Raw genomic sequence first — 27,055 nt, 5'->3', positions numbered from 1 at the left:
ATGGTATCTTGCCAATATAGCTATATTGTTAAATGAGCAATTGAAACTAAAGAAACTACAATGGACCAAGGAATGTGACAAGGCATTTCGTACTCTAAAAATTAATCCTCTCCAAGGCGTCGATTGTGCAGCCTCCCCAATGGCATTTGCCACTCCATGGTTTTGTGAATGCCTTGAATGTGGCAATTGGTTCGGTGTTATGCAAGAAGAAAAAAGTGGAGAATTTGGTTTAGTCTATCTATTATGCAAGTCAGCATCTAAGTTCAGTTGAAAGGGCTTATTCTATTATTCAGCAAGAAGCGCTCATCATGATCTACTTCGTCACCAAGTTCTGAATTATCTTCTTCACAACAAGTTTATGTTTCATGTGGATCACTCAATTTATTGTACCTAGTAGGAAAGCAAATCCTACATGTGGATCACTCAGTTTATTGTACCTAGTAGGAAAGCAAATCCTACACGACAAATTTTCCCATTGGATGATTATCTTGACAGAGTTTGAGTTCGATTCACTGTGGTTCATACAATTGGAAAGCAATATGCTGTACATATTAGTTATCACGACAAGAGGTTGGTGATTTACCAGAAGGCATTCAAAGCAAGGGAGTTGATGATGACCTACTGGATGCTTCATTATTTGTGGGCACCATCCAGCCTGTGGATTGGTATGAGGAGATGCTTTCTTTGTTGCAAACTGACTACTTCCTTGAGTATTTCAACCGCAACTAGCACTCCAAAGTCAATACTTTGAAGTTGTTTTAGAGTAGCTTTATTGCCATTTGGCTGATGACATTCTCAATCTATTCCGTCACCAAGTTTTGGCACTATCTACTTTGCAACAAGTTTATGTTTCATGTGGATCACTCAGCTTTATTGTACCTGGTAGGGAAGCAAATCCAACATGAAAAATCTTCCAGTTGGGTGATTATGTTGACAGATTTTGAGGTCACTATGGTTCATACAACTAGAAAACAGTATGCTATATGTGTTACCTATCACGGCTAGAGGGTGGTGATTTATTGGAAGGCGTTCAAGGAACATGACTTGATGATGACCTACCAGATGCTTCATTATTTGTGGTACCATCCAACCCATGGATTGGTATGAGGAGATGCTATGTTTGTTGCGAACTGACTACTTCCTTGAGTATTTCGACCAAACAAGCACAAATGAATGGCACTCCAAAGCTGATACTTCAAAGTTATTATAGAGCACCTTTATTTCCATTCGACTGATGATATTCTTCGTCAATGTGTGCCAAGCCATGAAAAAGAAGTCTTTCTTTGAGAGGCACATGAGGGCATAAGAGCTAGTCACTTCTTCAAAGAAGTAATTGCCTGCAAAGTGTTGTGACTGCCCGGCTCTGAGGGCCTACTATTTTTTGAGATGCAATGCGACATGCATGATTATGTGATATCCCTATCAGAGGCTCAACGAACCTACCCCACTGTGCTACCACTAGGTCCATTTGAGGAGTGGGGCCTAGATTTTGTTGTCCTTTTAAGCCCACCACATGGTTGAGTAGTAATGTTTATTTAGTGGTGGCTACATAGTACTATACCAAATGGGCAGAGCCAAAAGCCTTAAAAACCAAGGAGCCAAATTCTTGCACAAAAATATTATCACCAAATTTGGTTATCTAGTGGAGTTATTGAGTGATCAGGGTATAAATTTTTGAATCATGGTTTGGATTCGAAAAACTTACATGTGATTGTGCATAAGAAGTCGAAGTACCATGTTTTGTAAGAAATTAAATCTGGCCTGGTTTTGTAAGGGTTCTTTGGAGTTACTTAAATCCAAGAGGGTGTTGTGTATAAAATTGTTCTTAATTCTTATTTTTTGCAAGAATAGTTTGTAATACTATTAGAAGGGCTGAATAAACAAACAATGTTCATAAATTAATGCAAAGAGTGCTATATGTTTCCACAATGTGGTAGTAATTAATTAGATAATAGTTGAATCGTGTGAGTGCAAAGTGTGGAAAAAGTGACAGAATAACTATGGACACGTGGACCCAATAAGTGGGCGACTTTCAATTTAAATTTTTTGCTAGAAAGCACAAGAGACTACAAAAAAGAAAAGTCTCAACGGTTGTGCCTCTTAGAATAACTATGGATATGTGGACCCAATAAGTGGGGTGACTTTCCAACTTAACTTCAAAGCACAAGATACGGAAAAGAAAAGTCTCAATGGTTGTGCCTCTTAGATGTGGGGAAAAAAACATTGAGGTTTACTTTCTAGAAAGCTTAAAATATGCTAAATAAATCGTGGGCAGGGAGAAAAATTCTTTTTTTGATGCACGATCTAAAATGCTTTGTAGAGTTAAAATAAGGAGAATTATGGATTGTTGCCCGTGTTGCTATGTCGATCATACCCGTTCCCATCGTTTTGAGTACCTAACATTTATGTTCAAAATTTGGATGAGAAAGTTATGGTCGAAACAAATCTTGGGCAGCACCAGTGTTAGAACATCTTACATACAGGTAGACCTGTGAAGTCTATGTTGATCAAAAGAAGACAAGAGGCTGATTGATGGTGGCTTTTATATCACCCAATGACAAGGTCTTGATGGAGAGTATAAGACTACTATATACAAGAAGACTGTAAGGCTTCTTGTCTTTCTCTCTCATCTATATCTATGCTTGTGTGCAGGGTTGTGATATCCACTCATGTATGGACTACGAAGGGTACCCTTGTTTTTACCATGATTGAGATTGTGATATTATCTAAAGATATGCCTCTATACTATTGGTACTACTAGCCCCTACTTAGGTCTAATAGTATTATCTAGCTCTACATGCATTCCCAGGTCTATATCTAGGTGTATGTCCAGGTATGTGTATGTATGCTTGTATATAGACACTATGTATGGAAGCATAGTACCTGATAGTTTAATGCCTTCTCTTGTGTATGGTCCTTTTCTAACGTGGCATCATGATCAAGTTTCACCCTTGATTTTACCACAATTGAGACTGTAATAATATGTAAAGGGATAGTTCTATACTATTGGCACTACTAGCCCTTGATTAGCTCTAATAGCATTGTCTAGCTCTATATGCATGATCTATATCCACGTCTCTGTATGTATGCTTGTATATAGACACTAAGTATGGGAGTATACAGACACTAGTCTAGAGTATTTTATAGTGAATAGGTTCTTGGATAAGACATTCTTTAAGGTTCCACATACTATATTGATGTAGATATGTCATCGGGAAGTGAATTTAGGGGAAGAGATCATAACTTTGACTTGTTTCACAACCTGTTAGAGAATCCTACACCAGATGAGATGTGACCAAGGGGGTGGGGTAAGACCAATAATGGACTTTAAATAGACATCACACCCATGTACCTAACTAGTCTAATTGTATTCTACTAGGTATAGCCCTCCCATGGTGGTGATAGTTCTAGTGCTCTCGACCTATTCCAACCAATGCTGATATTGAGAGCGTACTCCATGCATACTACTCAGGACCTTTTTGGTAGATATTTCTCCCTGCAGTTGGCCACCTCTGATATCTTACCAAAGCCCACATATATGCAGATGCCATTTGTGCAAAGCTTCCCTCCAAGTACATAATCTTCAATGTTTCCTTCCACACTTTCAACACCTCGCCCATCACAAAATCCCATACCTATGGCTTCTACCTAGGAATCACCATAATACTGCCATCACATATACACTCCTCAGTTTGTGTACGGCTTGTCTCAATCAAGGGGTACCAGTTGTTGGGATCCTTGTTTTGGAGGGGTAATAGCTCTTCTGGTCCTGATGTCGCACAGGCTTCTCCTTATCCTTCCAAAGGACGTCCACTTAGCTAGGATCCCACCATGTTTTTGGATGAGGACCATCATGCATCCACATCAGCACAAGGTCTCTACTACAACCTAAATCTAGATGGCTCTGACAATTATGATGATAGTCAAGGCGTGAAGTTTCAGAGCCATCTTCATATCCTAATCCACAACATTTACGATGATTGTTTTGTTAAGTTCAAATACCAAGACCCTTATTCTCTCAAAGCCTTCTCTCAAGATTATTGGACCTATATAAAACTACATTTGAATGTAAGAAGACCTCATTTGAGGGGATATCTTGTATGAAATCAAACCTCTCAGGAGGGGATATATTTATTACCAACAAACCTCTATGAAGGGGAGGTCTCAAGATTGAGAATGGCAATGCTACCTTGTCGATTGAATCTCTTATCATGGTTCTTAGTACCTCTACATGTATATTTGGAGTTTAGATACAAGAGCTATGGCTGAAACAAATTAGGGCATTCCCCAATATTAAAAGTTTCACATCATCAAAGACAAGATTGTGACAAAGAACACGAGTCTACAACTTGATTTCTATGAGATTGGGATTGTGAGCAAGAATGAAATTAAGAAAAAAATAATGATTGCAATTGAGAGTTGGATAGCTCAAGGGTGGTTGAGAGGAAGAGCTACTCATACAAGATTTTATGACTATAACAAAGATGTACACAGCAAGCACATGGGTGGTCTTGAAAACAAAATGAGCTTAGTCAAGGAGTACTTTTCTCTCTTTCTTATAACTTGATTGTTTAATACATGATCATGCAAAGTAGATATATCATGTGGTGATTATATATGTCTTGATCATACGAAGATCTTTCTCTCTCTCGTCCCTCAAATTGTACAAATGTATACTCTCTTGTAGAGTTCATGTGTCTTGTATGTAGAAGGCTTAGAATTCTTTTGATTTGTCATATATTTTATTTTCTATAATTTTAGGATATGGCTTCTTTTTATGAATGATGTAGGATTGTTATAGTATCTCCCAAATAGTTAACATCTGTCCACACTTCCTTAACCAATAGTTTGCAAAAATTCTAATTTGAAGAACCTTTAGGGGATGTATATTTAGGACTCTCTCAACTCTTTCTTTTCAGTTCACTCGCAGGAATTCTCAATGGAAGAACCTTGAGCAGGGTCTTGAGTATATGGGACTTGTGCGGCGATTCTACCATCGAACGCGGATCCGGCAAGCCTACAACCGGACTCTCCGGCATCAACCGTGAGCAAGGCTGTGGAAGTATGCCCATCCACATGTATGGCACTACTATCATCCACCATGGATACCCTCTTACATGGCTGGCCCTTATACAACAAGGCGTCATGTAATATTCCCATAGGCACAAAACCTATTCAAAACCCCAAACAAATCGGAAATATCCAAAACTCCAAACAAACTTGAAAAGTCAAAAAGCCAAAAAGTCAAGCTTTATCTCCTCCAAGCATAGCTTGCATGTGCCTAGATTGATATCTAGATTGTGGGCACAAGTGAGGTTGTATTGAAGGCTTTCGCTGATAATACTTTTGATTTCCTCCTTGACATCTCTGCCATAACACTCTTGTGCCTCATGATTTGTCCATTTTGAACAAATTGAGCACCATTTTCTAACCTGAGGCGGTGGTAGATTATTTTACGTCAGATAAGCAAGAAATTGGGATGTAGGATGTTCATCTCTGCACGAGCCACATATATTGCACTGAACCAACCTCCTTTTTTCCCTTTCTGCTTCAAAAGAGAGAGAAATGTGACATAAACAAACTTGAAAATTAGATTACTTAATGACTCAAAATAGATGCACTGTCCTTGAACCTCTCATTCTCAAATTGTCCCTATCTTCAAGAATTTATTGCAACTAGGGCCTATGTGCAACTAGGGCTGGATACAAACACCTTACCATATGAACCCCCTGTAACACACTTGCCATATAATCTCCCAACTCCCTATTTCCATGCTTTGGCAGGGGCCCACCCCTTTAGTTATGTACGATTGGGCGGTGGAGATGAATTTAGACAGGCCTTTGGTTTATATTCTTATGAGCTTTTCTTTGTTGCCCCCTCATTCTCGTATATAATTTGTTCAAAGACCACTGTGAAAAGTTTTGGTTTCTCTGTTCATTGTCGCAGTATGGGGTGGGAGTATAAAGTGTCGCAAAAGGAGCAGTAGCCTATGGGGCGAAAACGAGATTCCAGAATAAAGGGCGGCACGTCTTCAAGCGAGGCACACGCGGCAGAGCGCCGACTGATCAATATCTTCGTGCCTGCTCCGAGTACTTGAATTTATAACTAGCTGATAGCGCATCAAATTAATTAGTAGTAATTAGTCGGCATAATACGATGGGCGCTGGATCCAACGTCCTCTACTGCAACCAGGAGCTGACCAGGGGGCAGCGACTCACGTCCAACAACTCTCTCTACGAGCTCATCATGCAGGACGATGGCAACTTTGTGGAGTACAGTACCGGAACAGTGTTGTGGGCGGCCGACACTATAAGGGGTATGAGCCTCCCGAAAACAACCACGGGAGGGGACCCCCCATCTAAACACGCTAGCCTCACTCCACGCACTCGTGCACCGTGGGGACTCCGCGCAAGGTTCCCCAGGGCACGCTATGACCCTCCGTGAGTGCGGGGGAGCCTGAGGCTACGTGGGGCTAAGGACCCGGAACGCAAGACCCGCGAAACGCACCACGGCCGTCCACCCAAGAAACGCAACTCCGCCCGAGCCAGTCCCGTCCGAGCCGGGCCCCTTGAAGGCAACTCCGCCCGATCCGGTCCCGTCCGAGGCGGGCCTCTTTGAAGGCAACTTCGCCCGAGCCAGTCCCGTCCGAGCCGGGCCTCTTTGAAGGCAACTCCGCCCGAGCCGGGCCCCTGAAGGGCAACCCCCACGACCCGAGCCGGTCCCGTCCAAGCTGGACCCTCTTGAAGACAACCCCCACGACCCGAGCCGGTCCCGTCCGAGCCGGGCCCTCTTGAAGGCAACCCCCACGACCCGAGCCGGTCCCGTCCGAGCCAGGCCCCTTGAAGACAAACGCACCTTGACCCGAGCCGGTCCCGTCCGAGCCGGGCCCTTTTCTCCGCAAACGCGCCCACCACGCTTCTCCGCATTGACGGCCCAAACTTCCGGGTCGTCACACTTGGTATCAGAGCCACCCCCGCATGACGGCCCAACCTCCCGGTTCGTCACACTTGGTATCAGAGCCACTCCCGCATGACGGCGCAACCTTCGGGTCGTCACACTTGGTATCAGAGCTCCAGGCCCCGTTCCCGTGACATGCCCAACCCCCGGGCCGTCACACTCCAAAACATAAAGGAAAGATGCGAGCCAGACAGGGCTCTTTATAACAAAATCAAAAAGAGAAAAACGCGATGGACTAACTCAACTTAGTTCGTCGCGCCCGGCCACTTTTGTGGCCCATGCTGAGCTGAAGACCCACTCAAGTCTACAAGAGACCACAGGGCACCGAGCTAGCCCTCCAAATGACGTCCACACAGGGACCAACTGGGATCAGTTTGACGATTGAAGAGTCAGCCAAAGCCTTCATGGTGTTATGACGACCAAAGCTACTTCAACCTAAAGACTGAATCTAACCAAGTAACCTTACCCGATTCCAGATTCAGCGATTGGAAACCAAAGCTGGTGTCAGCCTAAGTCCACAACGCGCGTCAAAATGATGGTGAGTTTCCTTGCAACTTCGCAAGGGCTGCATTGCGACGGACCTTACTTCCAATTCGACTTTCAAAAAAGTCTCTGCGCGGGCCAACGCAGCAGGTGGCTCCGCGCACTCCGGGTTACCTTTTGGGGAATGCTCAAGTATGGGGAATTCTACTTGGGTATTCAAAGCATACCTTTTCAGCCTTCTGCAAAAAACCACAAAAATACACACACTTTATTTTCAAAATTACAAAAACAAAGCATGCTATCTACTTGCATTTTCGGGTACAGTTTTCACGCACTTTGCACTATATGCACCCCTTAGACCTTTGGCCCAAGAAACGCAACTCTGCCCGAGCCGGTCCCGTCCGAGCCGGGCCTCTTTGAAGGCAACTCCGCCCGAGCCGGGCACCCTTGAAGGCAACCCCCACGACCCGAGCCGGTCCCGTCCGAACCGGGCCCTCTTGAAGCCAACCCCCATGACCCGAGCCGGTCCCGTCCGAGCCAGGCCCCTTGAAGACAAACGCACCTTGCGGTCCCGTCCGAGCCGGGCCCTTTTCTCCGCAAACGCGCCCACCACGCTTCTCCGCATTGACGGCCCAAACTCCCGCGTCGTCACACTTGGTATCAGAGCCACCCCCGCATGACGGCCCAAACTCCCGGGTCGTCACACTTGGTATCAGAGCCACTCCCGCATGACAGCCCAACCTTCGGGTCGTCACACTTGGTATCAGAGCTCCAGGCCCCCGTTCCAGAGCTCCAGGCCCCGTTCCCGTGACGCGCCCAACCCTCGGGCCGTCACACTCCAAAACATAAAGGAAAGATGCGAGCCAGGCAGGGCTCTTTATAACAAAATCAAAAAGAGAAAAACGCGATGGACTAACTCAACTTAGCTCGTCGTGCCCGGCCACTTTTGTGGCCCATGCTGAGCTGAAGACCCACTCAAGTCTACAAGAGACCACAGGGCACCGAGCTAGCCCTCCAAATGACGTCCACACAAGGACCAACTGGGATCAGTTTGACGATTGAAGAGTCAGCCAAAGCCTTCATGGTGTTATGACGACCAAAGCTACTTCAACCTAAAGACTGAATCTAACCAAGTAACCTTACCCGATTCCAGATTCAGCGATTGGAAACCAAAGCTGGTGTCAGCCTAAGTCTACAACGCGCGTCAAAATGACGGTGAGTTTCCTTGCAACTTCGCAAGGGCTGCATTGCGACGGACCTTACTTCCAATTCGACTTTCAAAAAAGTCTCTGCGCGGGCCAACGCAGCAGGTGGCTCCGCGCACTCCGGGTTACCTTTTGGGGAATGCTCAAGTATGGGGAATTCTACTTGGGTATTCAAAGCATACCTTTTCAGCCTTCTGCCAAAAACCACAAAAATACACACACTTTATTTTCAAAATTACAAAAACAAAGCATGCTATCTACTTGCATTTTCCGGTACAGTTTTCACGCACTTTGCACTATATGCACCCCTTAGACCTTTGGCCCATGCATAGCCAAGCTCTCTTTTCCCTTCGTTCGACGAGGACGTCGAACTTTCTTCAACCGGGGGTGTATATAAGGGGTATGAGCCTCCCGAAAACGGCCACGGGAGGGGACCCCCCACCTAGACACGCTAGCCTCACTCCACGCACTCGTACACCGTGGGGACTCCGCGCAAGGTTCCCAGGGCACGCTATGACCCTCCGTGAGTGCGGGGGAGCCTGAGGCTACGTGGGGCTAGGGACCCGGAACGCAAGACCCGCGAAAGGCACCACGGCCGTCGACCCAAGAAACGCAACTCTGCCCGAGCCGGTCCCATCCGAGCCGGGCCCCTTGAAGGCAACTCCGCCCAAGCTGGTCCCGTCCGAGCCGGGCCTCTTTGAAGGCAACTCCGCTCGAGACGGTCCCGTCCGAGCCGGGCCTCTTTGAAGGCAACTCCGCCCGAGCTGGTCCCGTCCGAGCCGGGCCCCCTTGAAGGCAACCCCCACGACCCGAGCCGGTCCCGTCCGAGCTGGGCCCTCTTGAAGGCAACCCCCACGACCCGAGCCGGTCCCGTCCGAGCTGGGCCCTCTTGAAGGCAACCCCCACGACCCGAGCCGGTCCCTTCCGAGCCGGGCCCTCTTGAAGGCAACCCACAGGACCCGAGCCGGTCCCGTCCGAGCCGGGCCCCTGAGCCAGTCCCGTCCGAGCCAGGCCCCTTGAAGACAAACGCACCTTGACCCGAGCCGGTCCCGTCCGAGCCAGGCCCCTTGAAGACAAACGCACCTTGACCCGAGCTGGTCCCGTCCGAGCCGGGCCCTTTTCTCCGCAAACGCGCCCACCACGCTTCTCCACATTGACGGCCCAAACTCACGGGTCGTCACAGACACCAAGGCCACTTGGAAGAAGGGCTTCTATGCACGCATGCAAGCCGATGGCCGGCTTGTGGTGCTGGACGGGAAGAAGAACGTGCTGTGGGCCAGCCACGACACCCCACACGTCGGCTGAGGATAAAACCCGAGCTCTCATGCCTTACGTGGCTTCAGAGCTCCTACGTGGCCCGCCTGACTTCTTTCTCCTTTCCTACGTGGCCACGCGCCTTTTCCAACCCCCCTCGTGCATGGCCGTCACTTCCTATCATTAAAAAAGCAAAACTCCCCGTCTCCCCTGCCTCCTCGCCTTTTTCACTCTCTCTCTCCCTCACCCGTCCCCCTACCTCCAGCCTGTTGCAGCTCCACCCCCGCCACCCGGCCATTCAAGGTGTGTGTGTGTGTGTGTGTGTGTGTGAGAGAGAGAGAGAGAGAGAGAGAGGGCTAAGGGGTGGGGCATTGTGAAGGACATACAAATCCGTAAATGCACACATAGGCATCTGCACTTTCATAGAGGGTGAGGATAGCCTTAAATCATCCCTCCTGAGGGTCGTTGATGGCAGCTCTATTTCGACGAGCTCATAATTCTCGCAGGAAGGAATTTAGGGCAGCCGGAATTTAGTATCCAAGCGGGCTTAAATGAGCATTTTCAATTTGATTCATTCATGAAGTTTTTGTGCAGATGGGGACCGACATACCGGGAAATATACCCATGGTTGTGCTCTCTAGTTCTGATGGCAAAGGTGAAACCATGTTAGCTCCACAAAGGATTTCACAGCGGCGACGAAGACGAAGAAGACAGCGAAGCCGAGTTCCTTCCGGCACGACGGTATCGGTGATATCTTCTGATTCTAATGAAGAAGGTACAGATGTAGACATCTCGGTTGTTGTACAAGGCTTTGCTACTCTCAATATTGGAGAAAAGGGAGCTGGAGAAAAGCACCTTGTGAATGTGGAGGTGCAAACAGAGATCTCCATACCACCAAAAGTGTTTGTGGAACCAAGCATGGTAGATAGGGTGCTAAGTAGGACTTGTGGTGTTCCAAAAAATCAAGCAAAGCAACAGGAATTCATGTGGCTTATTTTCCTCCACTAAATCAACCAATTATAAGCAAGGAAGACACCACATTGTTGTTGAACAAGACTGCCTCGAAGAACAAGGTGAGCTATGGCCAGACTTATGAAGAAGATGTCGGTACAAGTGTTGCCCAGAAGAACATCTCTCGCACACAAACAATGATCTTTGGCCAACCCTGTAAAGCTACTAGCCCTACACGTCCCTTCGCATGCATTCACTTGGAGGGGAGTGTGAAGCTCATGTGTGAAAAACTTGGCTTAATGCATGAAGTGGAGCCTCTTCCCCTCCCAAATGATACCCCTTCAAGTGTAGCCCCTTTTCCTCCATGTGAGCCTCATTGCCCTCCTTCCCACAACACACGGTCTAAGGCAAAAAAGAAAGACAACAAAAAAGGTGTATGAGGAGGATCTTTCAGCTTTACCTAGTGCCATGCAATGGTTTTTTGGTTTTATTCATTTTGGGTTGCTCTTCAAAATCGTAACTTTTGGCATAAATATGTAATATCGTCCCCAAAATTGTAACTTTTCGCATCAATATTTGATCTCCTCCATTTGTAATATCTATCTTGTCCTAATTCTTGTGTTGTCATTTGTTTTTTCTTTTGAGACAAGAAAAATTGCTGCTCAGTGTGATAATTTTCTATTTGAAGTTTCTCACAACTCTCAAAAGCTGGCCACTTTTAACTTTTATTATGCATTTTTCTTTACTTGCTATGGTGGAAATGCAGATGTGTTTGGACGGGAACTTTTTCATATTTAAGGTGAATATTTTCAGCATGTTGCTCTTGAAGTCCCACTTTATGGTCAAAGTTTTGGAGAGTTTGGTGGATGTTTGCGGAGGGCTCTGAATGCAATAAGCATGGACATCGGGAGTAAGTCGACACAAGTGGAGGTCCATTTTAGGTTTTCTAAAGCTGATCGTTTAACTGCCATGGCTCATGCCCACAGGTCTGCGACGAATACCGGCTGGTGTTGGAGAATGATGCCAACGCCGTCGTCTACAACAGCAAGAACGCTCCGGTCTGGAACAACCATGCCAACAAGCAATTAATTGTCACCGACGGAAAGCAGCGTCTTGCTCAGCCCAATTAATTACTATGTGCAAGGTGCAGCTGGTTCCGCCCAGTGCAACCTTTTTATAATATAGCGTAAGTACATGGCTGCCACATCCTAAATAAAGGCGGACCGCCTCCGCTCGTATCACAATGTACGACTTGGTGCTTTAAAGCAATGGACTAATATAATAATATGTGTGCAAGCACTGTGTATAACATCATGCATATATATACATATATATATACATATATATATATATATATATATATATATATATACACACACACACATGCATGTGAGAGAGATGAGAGAGAGAGAGAGAGAGCGAGAGCGAGACAAAGAGAGAGGGAACTACGTACGTATATTATAAATTAAGGCTCTACAACAGTGGTCAGGCTCACCAAGATAGTGTCTATGCTTCCTACCTCAAACCCCTTGCCATACCAGGAAGCTCCTATGGTTTTTTATCCAGTTAACTCATACTAGAATATACACCTTTGAAAGCTTTCACGTGTTCTCACTCAAATTGCGGCTTCACCTTGTACCCGTCCTACACAAAAGGTCCGACCCCGCCGTCCCAACAAAACCGCCTTTGCGTGGGTATCACAACGGACTGATCTACGAAGGGTCTAGAGTAAAAGCACGGATTTAGAAGGGTGTGTTCAATCAAGAGCAGCCGCCACATATGATCCAAGCTTATGCAAATGAAGTTGATAACCCTGTAGCTGTTATTGTGACACATGGTAACACAAAACCCACTCTTGCCGCATGAGAATTTGAGACATTATGATCCATAGCAAATACGCACCATATCATCCACAAGAAAATGGTCAAGCCAAGTATATAAAAAAAGTCCCATACATGGTACTCACCAACATCATGAGTAATTCAAGATCTGATTCGATCGAAAGTTTCATTATGCTTTATGGGCTTAGAGAGTAGTCCATAAAACTGCCATTGGTGTAATACCTTTCAATATGGTATATAGCTTGGATACAATTCTTCCATTAGAATTCATGATTCCCAAATCTATGGGTTACGAATAAATTAGAATGAGATAGACACGTTCTCTTAAAGAGACCTACTGAGTGGGAAAGACCTGGAAAAACATGCTTACAAGCGGTCGCCAAGATTTACATCGAGAAAAGACGGCCGAGAAGGCTCCACGATGCACATATCACAAAAAAGAACTTTAAGGTCGAGATCTTGTTATAGCCTACACTTTGAAACAATATGCTAATAAACTCAAAAAATGTGGCTTAGGAGCATTTGTAACAGTTGATATATCCAAAAACGGGAAATCAAAACTTGGACATCTCATGGTAAAGACATGCCCATTTGTGTAAGAACTCTTCGTAATCCATGTCACCTGCTTCAATGTTGTCGCGGCGAGTGCAAGCGGAGTAATGACCTCTTTACCAATTGCCAGTTCAAAGGGCGTAAAACCAGTGGCACTGTGTATGGCACTGTTATAATGAAACTCCACCACATCCAAGTATTCAGCCCAGTCTTTCTGATCTGCATTGACATAGCTCCGAATGAAGTCTTCGATGCCTTGATTTAGTCTTTCAGTTTGGCCATCTGTTTCAGGGTGATAGGCTGATGAAAATCGAAGTTGGGTGCCTAGAAGTTTGAACAATTCTCTCCACATGTTTCTTAAGAAGCGACGATCCCGATCGGATACGATGGCAAGGGGTAACCCATGATATTTGAAGACCTTAGAGAAGAAAAGCTTGGCCACCTGGTAGGCTGTGAGTGGAGGTTTTGTTCCGATGAAGTGTGCTTGCTTTGAAAAATAGTCAGCAACCACCATTACGCCAATGCAGCCATTGGAGAGTGGAAGATCTACTATGAAATCCATGCTGACCATATCCCAAGGTCGGGAAGAAATTGGCATTGTGTGAAGTAAGCCGGCCGGCTTTACGCGTTGTGCTCTTACTAGCTGACAGGTGGGGCAGGAGCGCACATATTCAATGACATCATCTTCAATCTTTGGCCAAAAATAGTCCTTTTTAAGTTTCTCAAAAGACCTCTTCTGACCCCCATGACCGGCCAGTTTACAATCATGTGCTTCAAAAAGGAGACTCTTCTTTAGAACTTCATCATTCGAGACGTAGATGCGATTGTGAGCATAGAAGATGTCATCTTTGATGTTGTAGAGACCAACTGCGGCTTTACCTGAGTGAAAATCATTACGCATGCGATGAACCACCGGATCTTGTTGTTGAGCATCTTTAATTTGTTGCTTGAGTGTGCTGCTGAAGGTTGTGATTGCTGCTACGGTGGGAAGTCGGCTGAGAGCATCAGGCATTGCATTGGCTTTTCCTGGCTTATGTAAAAGTTCAATGTCAAACTCTGCTTTTGTATCCTGCCATCTGGCCTGTTTGGGTGTTAGTTTTGGCTGTGTCTGGAAGTATTTGAGGGAAATGTTATCTGTGTAGACCTTGGTATGTTTGTCTTTGACATAGTGCGCCCATTTTTGCAGACAATGAGCCACCACCTGCATCTCCTTTTCATGCGTGGACCACCGCTGTTGGACATCTGAGAATTTGTAGATCCATAAGCTACTAGATGACCATCCTGCATCAAGACCCCGCCAATTGCGATGTTGGATGTATCTGTGTGAATTTCAAAGGGTTTCTAAAAATCAGGGAGTTTAAGGACTGGAGTATTGCACATAGCCACCTTCAATGCTTCGAATGCAACAATTTCTATGTCTTCCCACTTAAACCGTTGATTGCTCATGATGTCCGTTAGGCGGGAAGCAATCTTGTTGAAGTCGCGGACGAACTTTCGGGGGAATTGACAGAAGCCGACAAATTCATGAACTTCTCGTGTGCTTGTAAGTGGTGTCCACTTAATCACTGCTTCGACCTTCTTCGGATCAATTCGGATGCAATCAGCTGACACAATGAAGCCTAAAAATTCAATCTGTTGCATGGCAGATTCACACTTCTCCAGTTTTGCAAACAAGTGACGCTCGCGGAGACGTTGAAAAACCTTCCGTAGATGCTCCAGGTGCTCCTCTAGTGTGTTACTATAGATGAGGAGATCGGCAATAAAAGTGACCAAGAAGTCATCCATCATGTCGCGGAAACTGTCATCGATTTCTCGACAGAACGTGTCTGGGACCCCTGTGAGACCAAAACTGAGTAGCAGCCATTCATGTAGACCGTAGTGAGTGCGAAAAGTCGTTTTTGGAATGTCCTTGGTGGCGATGCGGATTTGATGATACCCAGAGCGTAGATCGATGCGAGTGAAATATTTTGCATGACATAGACGATCTAGTAAGTCATCCACAAGGGGAACTGGGTATATGTTTTTGACTATTTGAGCATTGAGGACGTAATCGACACACAGTCACATAGACCCATCCTTCTTCTTCAGAAACAAGACTCGAGCCCCGTACGGTGATGTACTTGGCCGAATGAAACCCTCCTCTTCTAATTCTTCTAGCTGTTTCTTCAGTTCTCATAATTCTGTGTCATTCATTCGATAGGGTCCCTAAGATGGTGGACTACTACCGGGGACTAGTTCAATCTGATGCTCCACACTGCGTTATGGTGGTAACCCTGCAGCTGCTCTGGTATCACTTCCGCAACCCCTACTTTTGCCCGAGAGCCAATGGGGAGGTGACTTTCTTCTTGTTGTTTCTCCACTCTACGTAGAATGCATAAGTGTACCTCTTCCCCTTTCTTCATCTCTTTTTGAAGTTGTTTGGCCTGCATTAAGTGGAGACGAGGAGGGGCTGGGTGTGGCTGAATAATAGGAGAAGTATTAGACGTAATTGTGGGGCCGGGGTAACAGGTGTTGGAGTTCGGCTGCACAAGCGGGTGCGAGTGTCCTCCACGGGCAGCCGTTTACACGAGACTAACACTGGCCCTTCGTCTCCTAGCAGTGACATGCGGTTGATCTTTAGGCCATAGAGGTTAAGAACGTATTTTTCATAGAAGGACATGCCACAGATCATTTCAAATTCATCCATAGGCCCGACTAGAAAATATGCCTTGCCTTTCCAATGTCCCACTTGCATGGTTACTCGTGCTGGTGAGTCGCGACCATTGATTGAGCATGAGATTCCTGAGTAAACTTTACAGATGTCTCCACCGATTGTGTAGTCTGCAGCCCAAGGCGTTTTACACATTCAGGGGTCATGAAGTTATGTGTTGCACCTGTATCCAACATGATTGTTTGTGGCTTTCCGCCGATTCGTGCATCAGAGAAGATGTTATGAATGACCCCAACAAAACATCCCGCCCTCCCGCCTACCAAACAGCACGTCCCCAACAAAACGTCCTGCCCTCCCGCCCACCAAACGGCGGCACCTCCAACAACACGCCCCACCCTCCCGCCAACAAAAGGGCGCATCGGCAACATCACGTCCCGACCTTCCGCCCTCAAAACGGCGCGATGGCAGTGAAACGGCCCATCCGCCCAACTTAAACACAAAACGTCGGCGGTCCACTCTACATCAAACGGCGCCCCTCTGGCACTCGGTACGGGGCGGCCCAAACACAAACGGCCCCATTGGCCCAACAACATCAAACGGCGTCCCTCCGGTGATTCTGTACGCGGCGGCCACCCTTCGGCGACATACGGCAAGAAAGCGGCGTCAACGGCAGACATCGGCAAATTGGTCTCAAAATGTCCACGGCCCCTCGGCCCCAATCAAACAGAAACGGCCCATCGGCCCAAACACGCATAAACGGCCACACGCTCGGCCCACACACGCATAAACGGCCCCGTCGGCCCACGTAAACACAAACGGTCCATTGGCCCACTCACGCATCAACGGCCTCACACTAGGCCCACTCACGCATCAACGGCCACACACTCGGTCCATGCACGCATAAACGGCCACCCACCCGGCCCACTTACACACAAACGGCCAACCAACCTCAGAAATGCCATGTCAACCAACTCTCGCCACATGCAACGGGAATACGTAGATCGGAGACCCCCACTCAGTCGGCAATCGGAACGGCCCCAAATCAACCTGACGGAACAAACAGCAAGAGTAGAAGCAAAACCGGCCTTGTCAAGGCAATCACTACAAAGCAGACCAACACTACAAGAGGCTATTCATATTAGTGACGCTCAAAAAAAAATTTCCCGGTGTCGCTATGAGCGTCGCAAATTTACAAAGAAATTTGCGACGCTCATAGCGACGCCGACTGAGCTAAAAAAATAAGAGAGAGCGCCCAAAAACTCAGATCTAAGATCTGAGTTTTTCGGCACCCTCAAGCAAGGAGCAGGTAACGCTCTCCCCCTCTCTCTCTCTCTCTTTCTTCTCCACACACACACATACACACACACGAAGAGAGGAAGGAGAGCCAGGTATGCTCCTTCCCTCTCCTCACTCTCATGTTCCCTTCCTCTCTTTCTCTCTCCCTCTCTCTCTCTCTCACACACACACACATACACACACACATAGTGTTTTTGAGAGAGAGAGAGAGAGAGAGAGAGAGAGAGAGAGAGAGAGAGAGAGAGTACAAATATAAACAAAAACGCACACACACATACATAAATAAAGAATGCACACACACATTGAGAGAGGAAAAGAGAGAGAGAGAGCATGCATAAACAAAAAACGCACACATTGAGAGAGGAAAAGAGAGAGAGAACATGCATAAACAAAAAACGCACACATTGAGAGAGGAAAAGAGAGAGAAAACATGCATAAACAAAAAAACGCACACACATTGGGAGAGAAAGAGAGAGAAACTAATTTAACGTCGTAGGAAACTAATTAAAATTAAAAGACCTAAAGATCTAGCCGACGAGGAGTTGAACTCAAGACCTATTATTCAAGAGGGAAATGGCATAACCAATCTATCATACTTGGCATGGGTGATAGAAAGGTTATACCATTTATCTCTTTTTATTGGCACACACATCCACACACGCGCACACACACAAGAAGAAGAGAGTTATAACGTCGTAGGAAACTATCCTAAAAGACGTTAAAAATTAGGTTAGATGTAGACTTACGTTAAATTAGATTTAGGTTTATTTAAGTTAAATTAAATTAGATTTAGGTTTCTTTTTAATTAGATTTACGTTTATTTACGCTAGATTTAGATTTACGTTATATTAGATTAGATTTAGGTCTCCATAGACTGCGATGCTTGTATGAAGCGGTTGAAGAAAGCCCTCAATGGAATATAGGGTATTGCTGCCTTCACTCATGGTGGGCTCCGTCGATCCAAAAGTACTGGTGAAATGTCTTCAGAAGATAGGGAGGAAGGTGAATCTTCAGGGCGGCAAGAGTCACTACATCCCCGACACAATGACCATCTAGACAACCTCTAGTCATTCAACAGCAACTTCAAAGTTAGTAACAAGAGCAAGAACGGTCTAAAGGGCCAATTGCTGTCGTCAGATGTGGATGGAGATGAGGCAGCGTCACCGCCGGAAGTTAACTCTCACATCTTTAGTGATGAGAATGCCAACTCTTGCCGAGTTATGTGAAAAATTATGTATTAAATCAGTTTTAAGGTTCTTATAATCCCTGTTAGTTTAGTTCTTTGTTTTTAATATAACATAATTTACGTTAGATTTAGATTTATGTTATATTAGATTAGACTTAGGTTTATTTAGGTTTACCCACACACACACACACACACACACACAAGAAGAAGAGAGTTTTAACGTCGTAGGAAACTATCCCAAAAGACGTTAAAGATTAGGTTAGATGTAGACTTACGTTAAATTATATTTAGATTTAGATTTAGGTCATACACAGCAGCATGGTGTAAAGGTCGACATTTTAGGGTGGAACGAATCGACAAAAAGCGTTTTACTCAAGATTGTGGAATCATGGCAAAATTTGAACAGTTTAGTCGACGACGTTCCTCTGATGCAGATCCTGTGGTGGCGGAACTCACTTACTTCGGCACGCTGCAAGAGATTTTGAGGATCGATTACAGAGGATTTTTTGTCGACTTGTTCGACGTGCAATGGTTCAAGATAATCATGGAGGGTCGCAACGCTACTGTGCGTAGAGGAGAGTCTGGTTTTCTTGAGGTGGATTCTACTAAGAAATGGACTGACCTAAGAGACTTTCGTACTACCCGAGCATTGTGAACAAGTAAGTATGTAAATAGTTAACATCCCCCTTTTACAAGTTATGTGCTTGAAAGCTCTCATGTAAGTTATGTGGCTCTGGCAGGTAATATTTCATCCTACAAAGTCTACATCAAACTGGTGGTACGTCATAGAGGTAGCCCCTCGTAGTGCAAGGACGTATGAAGGCTACCATGTGCCAATCACAACGGCATCAATGGAGGAGATCAGAGAAGATGCTCAATCAGAAGCCGCTGCGGTGGTGTCAGACGAGCATCAAGATGCTACTACTCTATATGGGGTGCATGCAGAGGAGCTACAAAATGAAACAGAGGATATGTGTTTAAACGGAGAGCTCTATATAGATATAGGAAGTTATGCTGAGTTATGCGAGGATGAGAGAGAGATCTCTTAAAGCCACAAATATTGTATTTGAACAATTTTGCTCCGTGTTGTAAAAGCTCTGGCTCTCTAAGTACCTTCCATGGTGTATAACGCTCTTTTCTACTCGCGCTCACATCTTTTGATTGAAAATTCTGAGTTTTCGACTTGCCTCTTCTATCACTCAATTCATTGCGTCATTGTATTTATATGCGTCATTACGTCATTGTATTTAATGGTCTTTGCGTCATTGTCTACTCTATTCATTCAATATTAAGTTTAAATATTCGTGTGTTTAATGCAGGTATGGATGATGAGGAGTTTCTTTCTTCTTTGTCACCGCAGCAGAGACAGTGGTACGTGGAGCGTCATCGCTCTGGCGCATCATCGCGCGTTCCTACTCCATCCGCATCTCCCTCTATTTCGGAGCATTCGGCGCGCTCCGAAGCTTCGGCGTCGACGAGACGAGCTTCACACTCGTCTAGACACCGGCGCTCTAGTGGTGGCGGTGGCGGTGGCGGTTGTTGTGGGGATTCCGTCACCGATGCCTCCACACCGCCTCGTGTTCGACGAGGCTCTTTACCCTCCCCTTCTTTGCCCACCCCCACACCAGCCACATCATTGCCATCTACGCCAGGTTTTGCACGGCTGACTGTTCCTAGCAGCTACACACCTCTACCTACTCCGCCAGGAGCCACCCCACTCGACACTCCTCGCTTCAGGGCCCAGACGCCGGTGGAGACACCTGACGTCCGTACCCCCATCGACACGCCGCTAGAGACCCCTGCCGGGACACCCAGGTTCACGCGTCACCGGCCAGAGGGCTTACCTTACTCCGTCGACTTCAGCGGCGGCATCATCATGGATGATGACGGCAAGAAGGTGATCTCGCGCATGCGTGGTCTTTGCTCTCAGCTGTTTAGACACTACATACTAAACAAATGGAGTGAAGTACCAAGTGATTAAAAAAACAGAGTCATCAGCATACTTCATGATGAGTTTCCCGTTCCAACATGGGATCAGCGCTTCAATGAAGACCTGATGAAGATTCGAATGCGCGAATATTGCAAACACAAGCGTTCCGAAGTGCAAAAAGCAATCAAGCATGGGTGGAACAAGCCAGATTGGCTGGCCAAAGAAGATTGGAAGAATGCGAAGAAAGCAGCGCGCGAGAATCCGGACAAGTGGAAGCAACAAAAGGATGCAGCCAGAGCGCGAGTAGAGGCAGGGAGCTCGCACCACTTGGGGAGCGGTGGATGGGCATCATTTGAGGCCGATTTTATAAGTGTTTTCGCATTGCTCTTTATGTTCGATAGTTTAGGGTTTATGAGTTTTTTAATTCTAACATAATGAATTCTTTGTATGTTTTGACAGTGGTCGATGACAGGACGTGATCCCACACCGTACGAGCGTGAGTACGCAGGCAGGAAGGGCTTAAACGCCCTGATGGACATTCTCAGTTCTCACGGCGGCATGGTTAGTATTAGGGTTTACTCTTTTCTATTTTTTGTATTGTTTTATAAATGTCGTTATATGTTTATACTTACTGAAAGCTGTCTTATTATCTTTTTTTGCAGAATCCGACAGATACGCCGCTTGGACGCGATGAGACGTCTGACTAGACGACGTCAGTTTAGCCGTAGCTAGATAGCATTAGTTTAGGGTTTCTCATAGCTTATGTATCATGAGACGGATTTTATACGTCTTTTTGAACCATGTATATTATTACATTTGTCACCGCAGTTCATTTTGCCAATCAATTCTTTATGCCTATGATGTTGTACAATTGTCATTATTACATTTGCCAATCAATTCATTTTGCCTATGATGTGTACAATTGTCAATTTTACGCTTGTCAATTTTGCAAACAATGCGTCTTGTGGGTGACTATTTTGGGTCTATTATCTACCCTTGCACTTTTTTTAAAAAGTGAATCAAGTACAATATGGTTGATGGGTGGCAGGGCATTCAATGCCCTGCCACCAAAAAAAATTTCTCTCGGGCGTCGCTATAACCGTCGCTATTTATGGCTCTGTAGCGTCGCTATAGACTTCTGTGTAAACGTCGCTATAACCGTCGCTATGAGCGTCGCTATATAACGACGCTCTCGTAGCGACGCTATTAGCGACGGTTTTAGCGACGCCGGGGGTTATAAAAACCCATTGTATTTCCGTCGCTAACAGCGTCACAAGAGCACACAACCTCTTGTAGTGCAAGGCAACCGCTCCACCCACACATAAATTTTGTGAACACAGGTGACAAAAACACGATGCTCGCGGGAAGCAGGAATCTGAAACATCCGACTCGGAATCTGATTCTGAAGATGAAAGGTACAGCAGAAGGTTAACGGCACGTCGGCAACGGCGAAGCAAATTCATCCTTGAGTGAATCAGCTGCATCAAGCGGGCGTCGAAGGCCCTTACCGCCACGAACAAAATACAATGGCAAACGGAATGCACTGACGCTTCATAAGTGGATAGCTGATATAGAAGCATATCTCACATCATGCAGAACAAGTAGAAAACTGTGGGTAAGTGTAGCATCATCTTTTCTGGGGGAAGACGCAAGGATGTTGCACTTATACGATATCAAAGCCAAATGCTGCGATAACTGGGATGAATTTAAACATCTTATGCAAAGATACTTCACACCCGCCTATGAAACCCACAAAGTCAGCGATCAACGGTGAAGCCAAACTTAAAACGCAACAGGCCCCTACTATGCTCAAAGTTGAAGGCGAGTCTCCCCTCAACCAAACATACAGGACCGTCTACATGAAGCTAATTTCAAGACTAACATTGTGCCTCGCTCACAACCCACATAGAAAACTCCAAGTGAAAACCTTCACTGCCGAACATCTCTTTTCTGCTCACCAGCCCCGCCTACGCCAAGCAGCTCAAGGCATAGCAACAAAGCGCCCCTCCGAAAACCTCAACATAAAGACAAGCAGCGGTACTCTGATTCTGAGTATGATTCAATGTATGATTCTGATTCTGAATCTGAAGAAGAAGAGGTAGCAGCTAAGTCTCGGTACGCGGCGCCAAAGCTACAAGGGCTCAAGCTCAATCATGCTGCACTAACAATATCAGCATTCAAGCCGAAGACAAATGACGGCGTGCCACCATCTGTTTTCAAGAACAACCGAAGCATTGTTAGTCGATGCTTGTATGTGTTGGTCTTGACATGTTCATTTGTATATAGCTCATGTAATTTTTCTAAATTTTTCTTTGTCTTTCGTGGTGCAGGACTTCAATATGCGTGAATCTCAACCAGATCCCACTTCTATGAGCCAGATCGACTTTATGGGCTTCGTCATACAGATGACCCCTACTCAGATGGCAACAGCTTTGCAATATTGGGTAGCACGCGGTACTGGTACAACACCACCACGTTGGACATCCGAGGCTATGGCACCTGTAGGTGTGACACCAGTGGGCGGTAGAGGTCCGAGATCACAGCCGCTTTGATGCCCAAGGGGTCTATGGGTCCATCAACAGTGCCCCTTGCTACTCCTCCCGCATCAGCAGGCGCATCTCCCAGCCATGCTCGCATTCGATGTTCTTGGCAGTCGTCGAGTGGAGGTGGGGGTTGCTGTGGGGGAGAGGCTACAAATGCTTTGACCCCTCCTCGCTCACGACCCCTTCGGATGCAAGCACACCGCTAGGCACACCTCGGACACCTTGAGGGACACACGAGCACAGTGCCTCCAAGATCTATCACATACGAGAGGATGGCCAACCCGACATTGATGCGGTCGGGACTGAGATCAGACAGCGGATTTGCCAACTTGCAGAGCTGTAGTTTGCTAACAACATTATGGATCCTTGGCCATAGCAGGATCACGACAAGATCAATTACATAGTGGAGTCCATCCTTTGAGAGTACAAGCCTGGCTCCGGGTTCAAAGGAGGTTCCCAGGAGGTGGATCATGAGTGTTGCATGGGACACCATGAAACAATGTCGAGATCATGCTCATCGATGTTTTAGGCTAGGCCATTCGAAGCCTAGTCGCATCCCACACGAGGCATGGCAGCAGATCAGAGAGGAGGAGGAGTCGACATACACGAGGTTCAGACAACAGAGAGATACCGCACAGATTTGCCTATCTTCTAGGGGTACATCTCACCTCGGCAACGAGGGATTCGACACCTTCCGCTATGAGTTTGTGAGTATCGGATGGCATTTTTGCATTTTTTCAGGAATGCAAAAACCTTCTCACACAATGTTTTAAATAAAATGCAGAATCTGGCAGTGAAGTGGACACTGACACGCAACAAGGAGACCACTACATATAAGCGAAGATTGATTCCTCTATTAGAGGATCTCGAGGCCGGAGGAGAGACTATGTATTGGCAGGACTTAGACAGCCGCCGCTGATATATTGAGGTGAGACAGTTGAGGCAAACTATTTGGTCTTTATGTACATGTGAGATTAACTAATTAATATCACTCTAATTTGTTAATTATTTATCCTTTTGTGTACATGTGCAGGTGCTGATTCTGACGATGGCTACTCTATGCAACAATAGTCTTTTTTGTAAATATGTAGTGTGGCATTGTATTTTGGACATTGATCTATGATGGTTTTGATGATGGTTATATCTGGTTTTGGTTATGGTTGTTTTGGATTCATCATTGTTTTGGACAGGTCGTTGTTATGGTTAAGGTTATGGTTAGTCATGGTTATAGTTATGGTCAAGTTGTTATATGGTTATGGTTATGATTGCATTTATGGTCAGCCATGGTTATCGTGCATTATATATGGTTGTGTTTTCTGACAAGTTTACGTTGTTGCAATGTGTTTTGATTACATTGTTCACATTTTTTCTTTCTATTACAACATTCAGCCTTAAATCTCGTGTGAGATCCTACATGGTTATCATGTAGGAGGCATGGTTTCTTTTTTAAATAGTGACACTGAAACAAATGAGACTGCCAAAATTTTTGCGGGAGAATCGTTGCTTTTGGTGTAGCTTGTCAACTACTTTTGAGGTTTATAGAAGCCTATCCAACACTGTTGGGAGAAGGGTTCCATTATATTCGGTCTTTACATACCAAGCGTGTTTCTATAGATGACCGCTTTAGCTACACTATCATCATGAAATAGCTCTAGAATGACCTAAGCTAGCCAGATTTATACAGAACATGTTAAAAGGTTGAGACTATCCCATTTATATATGTCATAATAATCAATATCTAATTCTCCTAAATGATTTTCTCATATTAAACTGATCATTTAATGTGGGGAAGGCCAGGGGAGAAAAAGCTAGAATATTGGTTAAGCTAGCAGACCGGCCACAGTAGGGATCCAAAGGAGGGAAAATAGGGATCCAAAGGGGGGGCCATCTGCAAAAGAGCCATGTGCAACAATGGGCTAAAAAGACCCTAAGGTTCAGCCCATTAAGACTTCCAAAATGCTAAGGTTCCAAAATTCAAAGGTTGTGTCCAAAGGTCAACCCTAGGGAAAATTGGATGCTTTGTGTGTGCCCTAAAAGTCTTTGCACATCCCTACATGGGAGGGGGCGAGCCCTAAAGGTAGGGGATGAGAGAGAAAGCCCCCCACACACACACACACAGGCTCCCTTTACACAAAGGGAATGAGGGACACATGTCAGCTCCCTAGGCCAGATGCCCACAAGGTGTGCCCAATTTCTATTGGATGACCCTTGAAGTGGACCAATGAGAATTAAGCTAGAGTAAATCTAGTTTAATTAGTTTAAAAAAAATTAATAAAAGAAACCAATGAGAATTAAGTCTCCTAGAAGACTATTGGGCAGTCTCCCAAGGGGTCCAATGAGCATTCATGAGCCCCATGGCTTGCCTGATTCCTATTGGCCAGGAGGCAAAGGGGTCCAATGAGAGTTTAGTTTAATTATTTAATTACCTAAAGCTCTCACAAAAGGGGAAAGGGGGACACATGTCAGAAGGCTATCACTTATGCTGCTTAATTGTAATTGGCTTGACTTGGGGAGGGCCAATGAGGCTTCAGCAAGAGCAATTAGCAAGAGGGCTCGCCCAAGAGAGAGAGAGGGGTCTGATTTTTGCAAGGCATTATCACACACACACTCACACAAGCTCATGTGTGAAGAAAGAGAAGACTATCTCTTCCCAAGCTTTAGTGGAGAACTCATCACCTACTCCAAGCTTGTGAGATAGAAGCCTACATCAACACTCTCTTGGCATGTGGATGCAAATCCAACCAAGAGCCAAGCTTCAATGCATGCTCATCTCCTCTACCAAGCTAATTACTAAGCTAAGCTATGCTACATATGAGTGATTATGTGAGGAGATGTACATCTTTCTCGTAAGATACTCCTTCTTCCTCTCAATCTACTCTCATACCCTGTTAGCTCTCACCATCTTCGAAGGTGTGTTAGCTCTTGGGTCTGAGAACGGGGATAATTCAAGTTGTGTTTGTTAAGTGTTTTGCTTAGTGCATGAAGTTTCCATCTTCATTGCACTGGCTAGTCTTGAAAGAACACAAAGAATTGTATTGTACAATGTCTCTCTTGATGGGAGAAACCATAATACAAAGCCTTTTGGAGGGGGGACCGGCTCCATGAAAATCCGGTCCTCAACTGTTGTCAATAGCTTAATTTCTCTCTCTTTTGAAAGTATTGTCGATGCTATCTAACTAGGTGTTATGCTTTTTGTTGCTGTCTCCACCCAAGCACTCTTGTAATTCTCATTAGGAATCTATTCTAATGAAATGCCCACTATGTTCATGCTAATTTCCGCTACACATAAGTTATTAGGCCTTTAAATGTTACAATATAAGTGATTCAAGAAACCCTACATTGGCTATAAAGATCCTTACTCACATATTGCTGCTATTAAACAAGTGCCAAGAGTAAAACAAGTGGCAGACCTTTATATGCATTTTAGGGTTTTTGTTAACCTTGGAAGATAAAGCCTTGATGTGGTTTCAATCACTCATAATGAATCGATTCAAGAATATTGATGACCTCACAAGATAATTTGTTGAAGAGCTCACAAAAGGGGGCATCAAACACAACATTGTGTCATTAATCCATAACTTCAAGCAAAAGGAGAAAGATTATGTGCAAGATGCAGCCACAAGGTTGAGATAGTATGTGGATGGGGTGTCGTAGGAATGAGTTGCTTGCTGAAGAGAGACTTGTATCAAATTATTGAGCAAAATCTCAAAAAAGATGTACCAAGTGATGTCAAATGTTGGAAGTGTATTGAGGAAGCTATTGATTTACAGGACAATTGTGAAATGTATGGAATGTTGAATCATCAAAAGAGACTTCTAAATCAAAGGGAAATTTGAGTGACACTTATTCTACCAAGGAAGCAAAACCTCTACATGCTAAAGTTATTATTGAGAAAGTTGCAAAATAGCTAATAATTCAAGCCTTTACAAATATCAAGTGCAAAGAGCTTATGGATGTCAAATGTGTGCAGGTGACCACCTTGCCAATTTATGTTGTATCTATCCTATTGGAAGAGCATAAATACACGAGCCACTATTGAAATGGTGTGAAATTGAAAACAAGTATGGAAGCCATGAGACCCATGAGTGTTACTATAACACTAGCCGTGAGCAAATGTAGTACACTACAAGGGTACAATAGTTGCCACAGAGGTGTGGTCCACCACCCTCGAATATGCAAAAAAACCTTTACCAAGGGTGCAAGGAGT

At 45.3% G+C, this 27,055-nt stretch overlaps 1 protein-coding gene and 1 pseudogene across 1 annotated transcript in view; both read left to right on the top strand.

The window, feature by feature from the left end:
• The window catches only part of LOC147427372 (uncharacterized), a 61,087-nt gene extending 40,329 nt beyond the window's left edge, over positions 1-20,758 (top strand). Inside the window, exon 3 of the mRNA XM_086497343.1 lies at positions 19,695-20,758. Within this exon, the coding sequence (XP_086353469.1) occupies positions 19,695-20,356 (662 nt within the window). The 3' untranslated portion in view covers positions 20,357-20,758. The remainder of the gene's footprint in view (positions 1-19,694) is intronic.
• Positions 10,497-11,340, top strand: LOC147427373 (uncharacterized; annotated as a pseudogene).
• Positions 20,759-27,055: the final 6,297 nt, after the last annotated feature.

The sequence above is a fragment of the Adiantum capillus-veneris genome, chromosome 23 (assembly GCF_014529385.1).
Source record: "Adiantum capillus-veneris isolate H3 chromosome 23, ASM1452938v2, whole genome shotgun sequence".
Classification (NCBI taxonomy): Eukaryota; Viridiplantae; Streptophyta; class Polypodiopsida; order Polypodiales; family Pteridaceae; genus Adiantum; species Adiantum capillus-veneris.
This window is presented reverse-complemented; position numbering and strand designations above follow the sequence as displayed.